Below are 15,629 nucleotides of genomic sequence, written 5' to 3' on the forward strand. Positions count from 1 at the left end.
CACTTAACACAATCATCCGAATTACCTTTTTTTTTTTTTTTTTTTTTTGAACCTAACAACCAAAACATCACTCATCACATAGCACTTATATTTTAAAACATCATCCTTAAGATACAAAAAAAATATGAACAGGACAAAAGAGAAGGTCGCACCGAGAATCGAACTCGGGCTGCCAGATTCAAAGTCTGGAGTCATAACCATTAGACCATGCAACCTTGTACGACGTTTGAAACCGCGATATATATTATGAATCTAATTTAATTTTGAGAGAAATTTAACATCTGGATCATAATAAATATTTCGGTCTAAGCCATCAATTACGGTTGCATGGTCTAATGGTTATGACTCCAGACTTTGAATCTGGCAGCCCGAGTTCGATTCTCGGTGCGACCTTCTCTTTTGTCCTGTTCATGTTTTTTTTGTATCTTAAGTATGATGTTAAAGTATAGGCGTTGTTAAGTGATGTTTTGGTTGTTAGGTTCAAAAAAAAAAAAAAAAAAAAGGTGTTGAGTGATTTTTTGGTTTATAAGTTCAAAATTGAAAAAGTAAAACGGATGATTGAAAGAGAATAAGTTGTTTAGTGACCACCAGTACTTGATTACGCAAGTACACGTATAAAGTATTGAGTAAAATAAAATAAAAAGTAAAGTACTGTATATATTTCTTGATAGTATCAAAAGATCATGAGCGTACTAACTTTCAAAGTCCGTACTTTTATTTTTTATTTTTTAGATATGTGGTAATTTTTTATTTTCTTTTTATTTCTTTCCTTTCTTTATAACAATTTTAGTTATAGTATATCAATTACTAGTCTTTAGTAGTTATATTTTTATTTAATAAAAACTTTTATTTTTATTCATATCACTTTATTACACATCAATGTAATTGATTCCATCTTTAGATGTATTTTTTTTATTATTCTTTATTTGTGAATGCATTCTTTAGCTTTATTTTACGCATATCGTTGTTTTCTGAATGACTAAAAAAAAAAAAAAAAGAAGAAAAAGAAAAGGAAGGGTATTTATACTAAAATATTTTATACAAAAATGATATTTATAAACGAATTTTGAAGACAAACGAATTTTGAAAACGAAAATAAGACGGTCGTTGAACTATTTTTTTTTTTTTTTTTTTTTTTTTTTTTTTTTTGTTTTTTTTTTTTTGTTTTCGTTTTCTTCTTTACATCCCATGCCCCAACAAAAGATGGCCTCCATCGTTCAACTTTTATCAACATGACACCAGGCATCAGCTTTACGTATCTTCTTCAATAACTTTTTAAAGTTGGAAAGGTTGGCTTCACGGTAAAGACTCTTGATATACGAATTGCTACATTCCCGATAGTTTTTAACTTCTTGTGCATTCTTCGGTTTAGCAAACCTATCATGTAATAGTCGTAGTGTAAGTGGCACCAAACTCTGGTCTTCTTCTGACTTCAAGGCCTCCTCGATTAACTTCTTCTCTTGTACTTTTTTTTTTTGCTGTAGGTGGGCAAGTGTTAATTTCAAGTAGCATCAAGATATCCTCATGATTCAAGATAAAAGGACCGGTTGGCGAAAAGAAGGGATGGTCATCGATACTTGAGGATTGCCAGTTACTGTCTTGAATAGGGTCTTCAGTGGCTACGGCAGCATTGTTCAGTGTCTCAACAGACGATGGGTCAAAATTATCTTCAAAGGGTAAGGCAATGGAGAAAGGATCTTCTCCCAAGGCAGCAATGGTCGATGTTAAACCCAACAAGGAATAGGTATCATATGTGGTAAGATTTGTAGAAGAATATGGCGTAGGTTCCATTTTGATTTGTGGTGAAGGTAAGTTGATTGAAAAGTTGATCTTATATTTATACCTTTTTTTTTTTTTTTTTTTTTTTTATTATATATATATAGATCATCTCCAAGGATTCGGTCAAAAGGATGATTCCAGAAAACATCAGGCAGCTGATACAACTTTAATCGATTTCCATGCACCCGTTTTAGTCTAGGATCGTTATCTTGATATGATTTAATAAAATAGGTTCCTTTACCAAGTGTTTGATGCACAATATAGATTCCATCCCACATGTCAGATATTTTTCCTGCCCATGAATTTGCCTTGATGCCAGTTGTGGAATTGGTTGTAGATACAGTATGGTAAAAAAAAAAAAAAATATAAAAGAGGAGACAAAGTATCTACACAAAAAGTTTTGTTGGTCTTGTATATATAAGTGGTGAGTGACACGTAATACCAGTATCATCATACTATATTTATGATTGGTGATCAAATTTTATTTTCGTTTTTGTTTATTCTTGTTTTTGTTTGTAATACTGTTGTTATACAGGGCGTATAATCTTATTAGTATTTTATTTCTCATTGATGTGATGTTATCATCATATGTGTAATGATTCATTATATTAGTTGCCCTGGAACGTTTATACATTTGATATATATATCTTCCTTGGTAGTGATTATGGACCATGAGCATGATGATTTTCAAAATCCGAATTTTATTGTTATCTTTTAAGAAGTGTGGTAATTTTTATTTTCTTTTCTTTCTTTCTTTTCTTTATAATAACTTTAGTTATAGTATATCAATTGAGCTATAGTAATCATACTTTTATTTAATAAAACTTTTATTTTTATTCCAACTACCTTATCACACGTCAATATAATTGATTCCACAGATATACTTTTTTTTATTCTTTATTTGTGAATGCATTTATTTTTATTATATATGGATACGGAATATGCTAATACGAAAGTTGCCTCCAAGTTCCTTGAATAACAGTCGTAGATAGTCGTTTCTTTCATTATTATACATTTGTAGTTTGAAGGGTGTACGTGGTTGAAAGATTTTTTTATGAAAGATTTCCAAAGCCTTTGGTACCAATTGCAGCGCCATATTATTCAGTTCTTGGTTTTTTTTTTTCTCCAACTTCTTGTGCTAGATCGTAGTATGTAGGATAAGCTTGCATAAATTGGATTTCAAGTCGATCGATGTCCGTCATGATATCGCCAAATATATCCTGTTGGAGTGCTGCTTGTTTGAGAAGTCTCACTAAGTTCATTTTTGAGGTGATGATGTTTTTTTTTTTTTTTTTTTTTTTTTTTGTACATGTATTTATACAGTATATATATATATTTGTTACTGTTAAATTGTGTGTAGATTGAAAATAAAAAATATGGGACTAGTAATAAGTCAGTGAGATTCCTTTTTAGTTTATTTAAAATACAAAGAAAAAAAAATTTTTTTTATCTATGCTTGAAAAATTTATATCTCATTTTATACGTGTTAGGAAAATAAAAATTTTAATCATCATATGTATTAAAAAATATAATAGGTACTTTTTGTTGGTACATTTAATTAGTTTGAATGATATTCATGAATAATTCCTATGATGATTATTATATGGTAAACATATTGACATTCTTCATTCAGTAAAGTTCTTTTGCTCAGAGAAAATTTAGAAAAAGAGTAGAATAAATTTCAAAGTCCCCTTTTTTATTTCTTTATTTTTTTATTTTTCATTTTCCTTTCTCTTTCTCTTTCATTGACTTTTTTTTTCATGATTTTATTATATACAGTAATGTACTCGTTAGTTTAGATACTTTTTTTTTATTCAATAAAGTTTCTATTTTATTACAACTATTTTTACTACATATCAATGGGATCGATTCCATCTGCAAGACGTATTATTTATGTATGAATGCATTCTTTTTATTTTTTTATTACACGCTTATATTACAGGTACGAAAATACGATGATACGGCAGAAGCATTGGCGAGATCATCCTGTTGTCGTTCAGGAATCAAGTTGGACCAAAAATCATTAGAAGGTTGTTTTGGATGTGCACCGTAAAAAAAAAAGAAGGACTTGTTTTGGTTGTTCTATGATATCTTGTTCGGCAAGACTGCTCTACTCTAAGTAAGCAAGGATCTCAATCATAAATAATACCTTTACAGTAATGGGATAGAAAAGTTTTTTTTTTATTTGAAATAAAACATCATCTTTTTTTTTTTTTATTAAAAAAAAGTCTTTTATATAGACTTTTATTATCTTTGGTTTTCTCGTTTCTTTTCCGCTAACAACATCGCCTCACTTTTCTTTTGTAAATTCATAAATTATGATCTATAGTATTTTATTTTCAACTTGATGATGATGATTGATTGATTCTGCGTATGAGCATCAACTTTTGTAAAGCAAAAAAAAAAAAAAAGAAGAAGGATGATCCTTTGACAGCCAATAAAATTTAAGTAAGCTAAATTTGGTAATGAACTTAACATATGTTCATATTTTGTTGATAATGAGATAATGTAGATAAGAAAAGAAAAGAAAAAGAAAAAAAGCTAAAAACAATATAAGGGAATAATAGAAGGGATTATGTTAAGGATAAAAATAGTGAAAAAATATATGATTTTTTTTTTCTATTATTCAAAATCTCTTATACTCAATGGAACTATTGCCACTCTTTTTCTTCTTCTTCTTGTCATCTATTTTTCTATCCTTATTATATATTTTATTTCCTATTTTTGCGATATCTTATTTTTGAATTTCCCTCATTTATTATTGAATAAAAGTGTAAATCTATAATGTGTTATTATATTGATCAAAGAATATTGTATCTGTGTTGGAAGAGATATAATTTAACTATCAAATCAATCATCTTTATGCTTTAACTGTATTTTATTTTATTTTATTTGATTACTAGTAAAAAAAAAAAAAAAAAAAAAAAAAAAAGTTAATCTTTCTAACTATAGTAAAATCAGATACGTGTAACAAGAGTAATAATCTTGTTATATAGAAAAGATCATAAGTTAAAAGAAAGATGAATTGAATAAGTACAGTATGTTTTTATTTTTTTAAATATCATCATCTTTTTTTTTTTCATATGAATGGATGGGGGTAAAATGATCAATAAAGCAAAGAAAGACAAGAAAAAAAAATGATCGTGTTTTAAATAGCGACTATGAAGCAGAAAAAAACACATTGTATAGATCAAAATGTGGAGTCAAGAAAAGTTTAATATCATGGTAGCATGTGAAAGTACAGCAAATTTATCCCCATTTTTTCCCTCATTCAGAGTCAGCACTTTAAAAGAAAAAAAAAAAAAAAAGAGATTTTTTTTTATTTTATTATTTCTCTTTTCTTTTCTTTTTTTTTTTTAATCTATTTTATATTAAAAATTATTTAAATATTAAATGTCTTCTATTTTTACAACAGGAATTATTGGAAAAGCAGCTTTAGCAACTATTGTTGGATTAGCAGCTTATTACAATGATCGAGCAATATTTGATGAAAATCGTAAAGGAATTGTATATCAACCTGGACATCCATTAGTGGGAAATTTACCTTTATTGATTCAATATAAAGATCAAATTCATGATTTGTTTTTGGAAGCATATCATCGATATAATGCTTTGACAATGTAAGTTTCTTTTAAAAAAATTGAATTGCGGGAACTGAATCATTTGTACCCCATTCAAAAAAAAAAGTGGGATTTTCTTTTCACTTATCTTTTTTTTTTTTTTAATAGTACTTTTTCTGTGTTGGGTGTTCCACGACAGATTCTTACTTTGGATCCTCAAAATGTTGAATATGTTTTGAAGAGTAAGTTTTTTTCTATTATGATATTTTTTTTTTTTTACTTAATTTTTTTTTTTTTGTAGATAACTTTGAAAATTATATCAAAGGTCCTGAATTTCATGGATCAATGAACGACTTGTTTGGTAATGGTATCTTCAATGCCAATGGTGAAGAATGGAAATATCAACGTAAAACTGCTTCTCATATATTTAATATCAAGAATTTCCGTGACCAATTTACAGAGTAAGTTTTTTTATTATTATCATTATATTTCTTATATACTAAATATATATATATTTAGTGTCTTTGTGGAAGAAATTCATTTCATGATGGAAAATATTTGGGACAAGGCTACTGAAACTAATGAATCTATTGATTTTCATGAAATCATGTTCAAATTTACTTTGGATTCTTTTATTCTTCTTGGTTTTGGTGTCCATTTGAATGCTCTTGGTACTAAAGGTCGTGTACCTTTTGCAGAATCTTTTGATGAAGCTCAACGAACTACATTTGAAAGATTCATTAATCCTCTCTGGCCTATTACTGAAAAATTGACACGTGTGACACAACCCTGGAAGACAAGTATGAATGGTCATTTACGCGTAGTAGACGGATTTGCTCGCAAGGTAACGGAACAACGTCGTGAACAACTCAAGAAAGGTGAAATACATAAGGATTTACTATCTCGATTTATGGAAGCAAGTAATGCTCAAGGGGATCCTCTTACTAATGATGAACTTCGTGATATCGTCCTCAACTTTGTCATCGCTGGTCGTGACACTACTGCTCAAGCTTTATCCTGGACTTTTTATATGCTCATGTCTCATCCTCGTGTCGAAGCCAAACTATTGGATGAAATCAATACTTTTATCACTGATGAATCTTTAGCTGATTCTGCCTTGCTTTTTGAAACTATCAAGAATATGAAATATGCCCATGCTGTGTTTTATGAAGTTTTACGCCACTATCCCTCTGTACCCCTTAATCAAAAATATGCTCTCAAGGATGATGTATTACCTGACGGTACACCTATTCGAAAAGGTGATTATGTTCTCTGGTGTAAGTATGAAGTTTAATAAATGTCAATAAATATCATACTGATGTTTTTTTTTTATTTCTTTTTTTTTTTTTTTTTTTTAATAGGTCCTTATGCTCAAGGTCGTGTGGAACATATCTGGGGTCCTGACGCAAAAGAATTTAAACCAGAAAGATGGATAAATGAAGATGGTGATTTACGACGAGAAACTCAAGGCAAATGGCCTGCTTTCCATGCTGGTCCCCGTGTGTGTTTAGGTAATTTCTTCTTTTAAATAAATGTTGGTGCACATATCCTTATTTTATTTATTTATTTTTTTTAGGACAAAATCTTGCTACATTGGAAGCTTTGGTAGCCATCACGTTTTTAGTTCGCAAGTATAAATTCTCTTTAGTCCCTGGTCAAGATATCACTTATCAAATTTCCTTGACTCTACCTATGAAGAATGGAATGAAGGTCACTGTAGAAAAAAGATAAATAGGATAGTATATCTTTTTTTTTTTTTTTTTTTTTAGCTATTATTGGTTTATTTGTCTATCTATCTGGATTAATCTTCTTCTCTCCTTTCTTTCTTTTTTTTAATACTATTGTTTTGTAACTTTTATGATTGAAAAGTAGAATAATAAAGTGTATATGTATATATATCTTGAAAACCAAACATAGAGTCATTTCGATCACATACACTCAAGCTCACGCAATAACATTAAAAGGTCTCATTTGACTCGAACAAGATTAAAGTACACTCCTCTATTTCTCCACTATCGTCATTCCCAAATACCGTTTTACCCATGATATGACAAATTTGACTTTATTTTTTGTAGGGAAAGGAAAGTAAGAAAAAAAAAAGATTCCTTTTTTTTTCGCGTTTCGTATTTACAATTTTTGTGTAACTTCCGCTTTTTATGCACGCTAAACAGTAATTGCAAATGACCCATTCAAACGACAAAATGATTTCTAATATTTTCTAATCAAAATATTGTTTATTCAAAGATATCATCAAAAGAATTACACTTTAATAGGCATCAAAGTCATATATGTAAGAAATAAGAACAATCAACTATATACAAAATAATAATAATAATAATAATATAGATATAAATACAAAACAAAGGACGTGTTTGTAGGGAAGCATCAAGAAGTTTATATTTCCGCTGAAGCCGTCGCCATGTTTGCCAAATCATGTACTGTCAAAAAGGAAAAAGAGGCAACTAGTAAAGTGGTACAAATAACATCGATCAATGCAGTTCTATAAATGAAAGATGAATTAGTTTTCAATATATATATATAAACTACTTACAAATAAGGTAAAACGTAGTTATCAGGATCATAACCTTGTTTCCAAAATAATAATGTCATGGATTTTCCCATCTTCAAAGCAATCATCGTCTAGATATATAAAAAAAAAGAAAAGATAAAGTTAAAAGATGGCATACCAAATGATTCTAAACTAACTTACACATATCATGGCAACAACAAAATAAGTCATGGCAAACCACAAAGTGAAATCCAAATGTCCCAAATCAAATAACCATATGACCCATAAAAAGAGGAATTGTACAGGTACATTCATCAGTAATAAAATCCATTCTACTTGTTGATTCTGTTCTGTACCACTATGTAAACTTGTACTTATCCTTGATGCATAAATAGATCCCAAATTTCCTGTCAATCCACATACAATTGGTGTCAGCATGGCTAATCCTTTATACTTTTCGACATAACGTTCCAACACTAAACCAGCACAACTATAAATATATATATGTATATATAACATTACTTTGATCCATTAAAGAAATTAAAAATTATTGTTTTTTTTCCATCCTTACCTGGAAATCAACATAGCAAGCATAATAGGAGACCAACCAGAATATAATAAATCTTTGACATGTTTGTTTTGCCATACAGATCGAGCAAAGAAAGGAATAGACATTAACATCCCAATCATTAAAGTCAATCCAAAAAGAGAATCCAAGTAGATCATCAATATATGAGCACAAGCAGCCAATATCCCCAAAGTCACCACATCACCCAATGAAGATGCCATTGGACAAGCAATATTATCTATCAACATAAATATATATGAGTCTTTTTTTTTCCTTTCCTTTCCTTTTATTGATATACCTGGATCAATTTTCATTTTTCGACTGATGATGATCAAAATACACATAAATACACCAAGAACAAAACTAGAAGCAGTGGCAGCAATCATGGAACTTGTAATGACAAGAATACTTTCATAGATAGTAGTAGGTACTGTAGGATGTTCCAATATACCCAAAATAAAAGAAAAAATTCCAGCAATGGCACCTGCAATCAAGGCTTGAACTTGAATCAAAGCCAAGTTTCCCCATATTAAAGCATTTCTTTTTTGTGGATGATCCAAATCACCTAGATTCGCCTAAAAATAGTATATTTGTCAATCATTCTGCTTTTTGATTTGTCAATCTATTTTTTTTTTTTTTTTTTTTTTTTTTTTTACCGAAGTCGAGAATCGAGCTGCCAAGTTCATTTCCAGATTGCCTTTTAGATTCAGAAGTACAGGTACCAAAATAAAGAGTTCCGAGATTTGATTAAATACTTGCCAATGCTATCATAAAAAGCGCGAAATGAACGATCTATTCATATATTACTTTTTTTTTTCTCTCTTTTATGTACCTGAAATATATCCATCATCCAACCTGCAAAAACAAGTCCAATCACTGATATTAATAAAGAAGGTAATGCCTATATAAAAATATAATATTTATAAAGTTTTTTTTAAAAAAAATGACATTTTTTTCTTCTAGTTTTCTTTCTTATACCTGTGAGGCCAAATGATGTAATTCATGAGGAAGAGAAGTTTCTTCTATAATAGGATCGGCATGTAATGGTGGTGCTTTAAAGTAAACGAATGACGATGAAGAGCTAGTTCTTTTATGATGACGAGGTATACCATCTTCCACTTGTCGAGGTCTTAGTTCTATTTGTTCGGTAGTACTTGTTAGAAAATAGGACGATGCCATGAAATAAAGTCTAGGGTATATATGTATATAAAAAAAGAAGTGTAATTCGAAGTTTGACAAGTTAAAAAAAAAAAAAGAAAAGAAAGAGAAAGAGAGAGGGAGAAAAGTGAAAAAGGCGAAAAAAAAATTTTATTTCGTGCCCAGATGATACATATAAAAAGGGAAAAGTCCAACACTGAGGCCTCCATTTTTGGAAAAAGCTTGGATTTTTTTATTTTTTTTGTTTTCAGTCAAAAATCAGGATCCCTTCAACTGAATAATCTATGAGAACTTAATATTCTATTTCACTACTTAAGATTACCTCCCTTTCAATATCTATTTATTCACCAAAATATATTTCCATCTTCTTTTATAATTGCAACATAGAAAACAAAAAAAAAATACCTCTTATCTACAATTATCATCCACTATAAGTCATCCGCCATCGTATTATTTTTAAAAGAAAGAAAAAGATCATCCCGGGAATAAGATTTTGTGTAACTTGCCTTTCAAAAAAGTAAACTTTATCTTTCAACAGTTAGAGTCAATAATCATCCTTTTTTTTTTTTTTTATTTGTCCTGTAACACATTGAATCCTCTTAAAAAAAACATAGATAACTAACAAAATATATTTTAATATATGATAATAATATATTTAATATATAATAATGTCTTTTTTTTGTATTAGTTTTGATCCAAAAAGAGAACCTGTCTATTCTAATTTAATATCTAATCTAATGAATCATCAACCATATAACTATTTACATATCTATTCCCCAATCACCAACTGTACGCATAGCTTCTTCATCTCCATGGACAATACGTTCACCATCTTCATCACCAAGGACACCAGCTACGCATTGCCAAGGATCCCTTGCTCCACCCCATTTCAATACTTGATCACGGAAGGCCAGTCCTTTTTCTCTATCAAGAGGATCTGTAGCAAAACATCGATCCCATACACGTTGAGCCAAGGTACGATCAAATAAATAAGAGTAATAGCCAGCTCCATATCCAAACAAATGACCAAATTGTACTGGCCACATAGTACCAGGCACACTAGGGAAAAGACCTACATCATCTTGTAATTGATGCCACGTTTCCACCGTTGATACTTTGGAAGATGCCGACGTTGAATGATATTGCTGATCCACCATGGACATAAGTACTTGATTGTTGATTTCAATACCACTGAATCGTTGTCGTTGTTGAAGATAACCATTCACTGCCTCTGGAGAGATCGAATCATCATTGTGAGCAAATAAAGGAAGTACTTTGGGATGAGATACAAATCTTTCCATCAAAATAGAAGGTAATTCAACAAAATCCGTAGCACATCTTGTTCCTGATACATTGTGGAAATCCGTTCGTCCAAGCATAGAATGCATCGCATGACCCATTTCATGGAAAAGTGTTTCTACCTCAAACATTGATAGTAATCCAGGAGATGTTCTACTTTTATTATTGTTGTTATTGCTGAAATCACATGTAAGAGCAATCACAGGAAGTTGATAAAGTCCTGGTCGTCCAATCACAGTGGCCGCAAGGTGGTTAGAATCGAGAGGTGGTAAAAATTGTGCCGGTGCTGTTGATTCATTGGGAAAGGCATATCGTAAATCGTTGGCTTGGTCATCATCATCGAGTCGTCGTGAGGTACGAATGGTATAATGAGCTGCATTGGTTGTCTTACCAGGTCTTGAATATAAATCACAATAGATAGTACCAATCTTTCCTTCTTTTTCACATATCACATCTAGCTTTCGTACATCTTCATGCCAAGATTCACCAGGTTGCATATGTGTTGGTTCAAAATGAACACCATATAGATGATCAAACAGTCGAGATAAACCTTGAATCACAGAACCCACACTAAAGTAAGGAAGAGAAGAGGAAAGTCGAGGTTGTGACAGATTATGTAGATGCATATAATAGTCACGATCCCATGCATTGACAATAGGTGGTGTAGATAAACCTAAATGATGTTGTTTTGTGTATTGAAGAACCTGGATATCATTAGCGTTTGTTGGTGCTTGATGTTTCAGTAATGTTCGTAAAAATGCATCCACATTCACTAATTAAAATTAAAAAAAAAAGTTAAAAAGTTTTGAACAGATTGAATTTTTTTTTTTTTTTTTTTTTTACCAGGACTCTTTGCCATTTTATCTTGTAAATGCAAATCAGCATAAGATTTTTGCCCCACCAGATCAGCCAATTCAGCCCGAGTTTGCATCAACCATTCCAAAATCATGACACTTTTTTTGTTTGCCGAATTGATAGATTCATAAACTTGCTTTCGAACTTGTTCATTATGTGCATATTTGAGAATCAGTTGACATTCCATAGATGATGTAGAGATATGAGCATGACCATCGCTTGAATTCAATGTGTGGGAAAGAGAGGGACCAACACCATCTAAATCTTGCTTTGCAATCTTGATTTGAGAGATACCACGAGGATTACGTTGGATAAATTCACGACCCAATTGAATAATTCGATCAGATAATTCAACAAATTGGTTACGTTGTTTGTCAGGTAAATGAATACCAGATTTTTCGAAATCCCGTAAAAAAACAATGGCCGCTGCATGTTCATCAGGTGTGAATTGAGATACGATTGCCTTATTTTCTAACACCTGAGCGAGAACCTAGAAGATATATATATATATATAATATGTAAAAATAAATATCATTGTTTATCTATTTTTATAGCCATATTACCTTGTGAATACGAGTATCGGTATTGAGTGTGTTCATATAAGTACAAAGGTCAGTGTATGCCTTGTTAGCGGCATCCAATAAAATAGGATCAGGATGAGCATTGCGTAAAAATTCGGCCAAGTCAATAACAATACAAAGGGTATCCGATAGTCGATCCAGATTTTTCACTACACGTTGCATTTCTTCTAATCCATTGTTGGGAGCATTGCATATACGTTCGACAAGGATTTGAGCACGTTGAATTGCTTGTTGAGCAGCATAGTCAAAACCTTCAGCGTCTACAAAATAGGGATGTTCCATTAAACCTGTCTTTTGAGGAGACATGATAACTGGTGAGAGTTGTTGGTATTGTTTCCATAGAACAGGATCATCGAAAATCAATCGAAGGTGGTCCAATCTTCCGGGATCAGTTGTTGTTGAAGTTGCTGTATTAGAAACTTGTGTCCATCTTGGAAAACTTGTAGAGAAACATCGTATATTTCGTGATAATAAATGACCATGGTTAATATTCAAAATTCTTTTGGTGTTCACATATCTATAACAAGTCCTTGTTATTAATGGGAAAGCCATTATTTGTTTTAAGAATAATAATAAAAAAAAAAAAAAGAAATAGAAAGGGAAAAAAAAAATTGAGGTCATACCTAAAAATTACTATTGAAAATCAGCCAATGGGAAAATGTAGCAAGCCAAAGCCAGAAAGGGAAAAAAAGGGAAAGAAAAAAAAGAACAGGCTTCTTTTTCTTCTTTTTTTTTTTTTTTTTTTTTTTTTTTTTTTTGACAATAAACGCATCACCATTTTTCAACGCTCGCTCCTTTTGGCATGACTAGTCCTGCAGCGGGTATGATATATATAAGTAGTTCATTATAACAGATTATATTAAACTATTCTATTTATTTTTTTGATAGGAATTCGTTTTAGCTTCCTTACCCAAGTCGACCAAGACAGATATGAAGGGTTATTTACTCAAGCTTCTACTGATAATATTAGTTTGTCCGGTAAAATAAATATATACATATAAGGTTCTCTTTTTTTTTTTTTGTTTTATTGACTTTATGTATTTATATTGAATAAATATTTTAGCCACTGCAGCAAAAAACGTTCTCACAAGGTCAAACCTTGGTGACGATGTACTTGCTACCATCTGGTAAGTTTTATTCTTTCTTTTCTTTTCTTTTTTTTTTTTTAATGGACTTTGTTTCTTTCTTTTAGGGATTTGTCCAATGTCACCAACAATCCACAACTTACCTTTCCTGAATTTGCTTTGGCCATGTATTTGACTTCTATGAAGATGACTGGTCGGGCTATACCAGCTGCTTTACCTGACAATATTCGAAACGAAATATGTACAGCCATTCAGACCCTCCAATCCAAACCTACTATTCAGACTCAACCAACAGGCATAACACCAAATCAACAACCACAAACAACAGGTTTACCAACTTCATCATCTTCCTTAGTTCCATTACCACAACCTCAACGCTCAGCATCAACCTCCATGTTAAATAATCTTGCTGGTGGTACGTCATTATATACACAACAACAGCCATCATCTGTACAAACTGGCAATAATCTTCAAATACCAATGATGACTGGATATACACCTACACCAGGAGCAAGTTATCAACAACAAGTGCCAATGCCGACTGGAATGCAAGGGAACAACTTGGCTTTCGCTAATCAAATGATGCCAAATTTCTCGGTGAATCAACAACATCATTATGAACGACTAGCTGGAAAGGTCAAGATTCCATGGGCTGTAACAACAGAAGAAAAGAAACAATATAGCAAAATCTTCAAGGCATGGGATTCTGAAAAACAAGGCTTTTTGACTGGTGACAAAGCAAAAGAAATCTTTACACAATCAGGATTACCACAGAATGTATTGATGCAAATTTGGTAAGTGGATTTAAATTTATAAAAAAGTTTAAATTATTCTAATATTTTTTTTTTTTTTATTGATAGGAACTTGTCAGATCCCAACAATCAAGGCAAATTGAACGTGGATGAATTCTCAGTGGCCATGCATTTGATCTACCGAAAATTGAATGGATATAACGTACCTACAACATTACCTCCAGAATTGATACCTCCTTCTACTCGAGAACTTAAGGATACAGTCGATAGTCTCAAGGATTCGATTTTGAAGAATATTGCTCAAAAAAAAAGTGTGACCAGTTTCAGCGCGTCTCCCACTTCACTTTCAGTGCCATCTTCTTTTGCCAACCAACGGTCTCGATCGGTTAGTCCTGGTCCTACACATCGACGAAATGGGAAGAAGAAGGATCAATATGCCGCAGATGATGATGATGATGATGATGTAGGTTATGTATCTAGTGCAAGACGTATGGGTCCTGATCGATCACGATGGAATTCAAGTAGTGATGGAACATCATCACCAAAAACATCAAGTTATGGATACCGGGGAAAGGCTACTCGTATTGCAGAACTACGGAAACAAATTGGAGATTGTAAAGCTAGTTTGAAGAAAATGGATGAAGAAAGCAAGCAAAAAGTACCAAAGAAGTTTGATGAACTATCTTATCTTGAGCAACAAGATATCAATGAAATCAAATCAAAAGTGCGAGAACTACAACAAGAAATCACACGATCGGGCGCTAATGGCAACAAAACTACCTGGGAAACGTATATTGATAAGACAAGTGAACTCTCCAATTTAGCTGAACAAGAAAAGTCCTTAATGTCAGAAGTCCGTTATATGATTGATGACACATTACATGGATTATTGAAACAAGTGGATGAAACTGAAGATGATCTAAAGGCCAAGAAAATCCAAAAAGCAAAAGCAGATCAAGCCAAAGCACAAGGTGAACCTATTGTACCAGATAATATTCAAGGAACTGGACCTAATGGTGAAGTGACTGAAGCCGACCGTATTCGAGCCAAAGCTAAAGCATTGATTGCTGCCAAGATGGGCAAGATCACAGGTCAAACTGGTGGTAGTGCAACTAAGGAAACCACAGCAGAGGCGATACGTAAGGCAGAAGAAGAACGAGAAGAATTTCAACTTTATTGTGATTCGATTCGACAATCTATTCGGGAACTGGAGGATGCGGTCAAAGAAGTTGGAATGGAAACAAGTTTGATTGGATTGGATATTGGCAAACACAAACAAGATCAAAAAGTGATAGATGAACGTAATAGATTCGAATATGGTTACAAGGTGGCAACTGATCTTAAAGAATTCGTGGATTTATTGGCTTTTGAAACGGCAGCAGCTCAAGCACCCGATGTGGATCCTAGTTTCGAATCAAGATTCCCAGAATTTGAATTGTAGTATTAGAACATTTGATTGATTTAGTTATTATTATTTTTTATC

At 31.7% G+C, this 15,629-nt stretch overlaps 5 protein-coding genes and 2 non-coding genes across 7 annotated transcripts; 3 read left to right on the forward strand and 4 right to left on the reverse strand.

Annotated features, from left to right (window-relative positions):
- Positions 1-143: 143 nt before the first annotated feature.
- BX664DRAFT_t16 lies at positions 144-215 on the reverse strand. The gene has a single exon. It is a non-coding gene; the product is annotated as a tRNA-Gln (tRNA).
- A 106-nt stretch (positions 216-321) lies between these two features.
- On the forward strand, positions 322-393 carry BX664DRAFT_t3. Its single transcript has one exon. It is a non-coding gene; the product is annotated as a tRNA-Gln (tRNA).
- Positions 394-1,217: 824 nt separating this feature from the next.
- BX664DRAFT_310009 (uncharacterized protein) lies at positions 1,218-1,791 on the reverse strand (the record flags this gene model as incomplete). The annotated part of the gene is made up of 2 exons (XM_051542535.1): positions 1,218-1,465; positions 1,545-1,791. 2 exons carry the CDS (start codon positions 1,789-1,791, stop codon positions 1,218-1,220), a joined length of 495 nt encoding a protein of 164 aa, XP_051404572.1.
- A 3,346-nt stretch (positions 1,792-5,137) lies between these two features.
- On the forward strand, positions 5,138-7,076 carry BX664DRAFT_271971 (cytochrome P450). The gene is made up of 6 exons (XM_051541171.1): positions 5,138-5,399; positions 5,508-5,581; positions 5,641-5,800; positions 5,859-6,616; positions 6,701-6,850; positions 6,916-7,076. The coding sequence occupies exons 1-6, from the start codon at positions 5,173-5,175 to the stop codon at positions 7,068-7,070; spliced, it is 1,524 nt and encodes a 507-aa protein (XP_051404573.1). The 5' UTR covers positions 5,138-5,172; the 3' UTR covers positions 7,071-7,076.
- Positions 7,077-7,665: 589 nt separating this feature from the next.
- BX664DRAFT_288844 (uncharacterized protein) lies at positions 7,666-9,704 on the reverse strand. Its single transcript, XM_051541811.1, has 8 exons — positions 9,395-9,704; positions 9,249-9,317; positions 9,073-9,180; positions 8,715-8,991; positions 8,420-8,654; positions 8,050-8,338; positions 7,891-7,979; positions 7,666-7,839 (listed from the first exon to the last, which is right to left on the reverse strand). Exons 1-8 carry the CDS (start codon positions 9,593-9,595, stop codon positions 7,734-7,736), a joined length of 1,374 nt encoding a protein of 457 aa, XP_051404574.1. The 5' UTR covers positions 9,596-9,704; the 3' UTR covers positions 7,666-7,733.
- A 449-nt stretch (positions 9,705-10,153) lies between these two features.
- BX664DRAFT_288849 (uncharacterized protein) lies at positions 10,154-12,892 on the reverse strand. Its single transcript, XM_051541812.1, has 3 exons — positions 12,292-12,892; positions 11,717-12,218; positions 10,154-11,645 (listed from the first exon to the last, which is right to left on the reverse strand). The coding sequence occupies exons 1-3, from the start codon at positions 12,859-12,861 to the stop codon at positions 10,336-10,338; spliced, it is 2,382 nt and encodes a 793-aa protein (XP_051404575.1). The 5' UTR covers positions 12,862-12,892; the 3' UTR covers positions 10,154-10,335.
- Positions 12,893-13,580: 688 nt separating this feature from the next.
- Positions 13,581-15,587, forward strand: BX664DRAFT_363189 (uncharacterized protein; the record flags this gene model as incomplete). Its single annotated transcript, XM_051548364.1, has 2 exons — positions 13,581-14,188; positions 14,255-15,587. The coding sequence occupies 2 exons, from the start codon at positions 13,581-13,583 to the stop codon at positions 15,585-15,587; spliced, it is 1,941 nt and encodes a 646-aa protein (XP_051404576.1).
- Positions 15,588-15,629: the final 42 nt, after the last annotated feature.

The sequence above is a fragment of the Halteromyces radiatus genome (assembly GCF_025201355.1).
Source record: "Halteromyces radiatus strain CBS 162.75 chromosome Unknown BX664scaffold_1, whole genome shotgun sequence".
In the NCBI taxonomy this organism is placed as follows: Eukaryota; Fungi; Mucoromycota; class Mucoromycetes; order Mucorales; family Cunninghamellaceae; genus Halteromyces; species Halteromyces radiatus.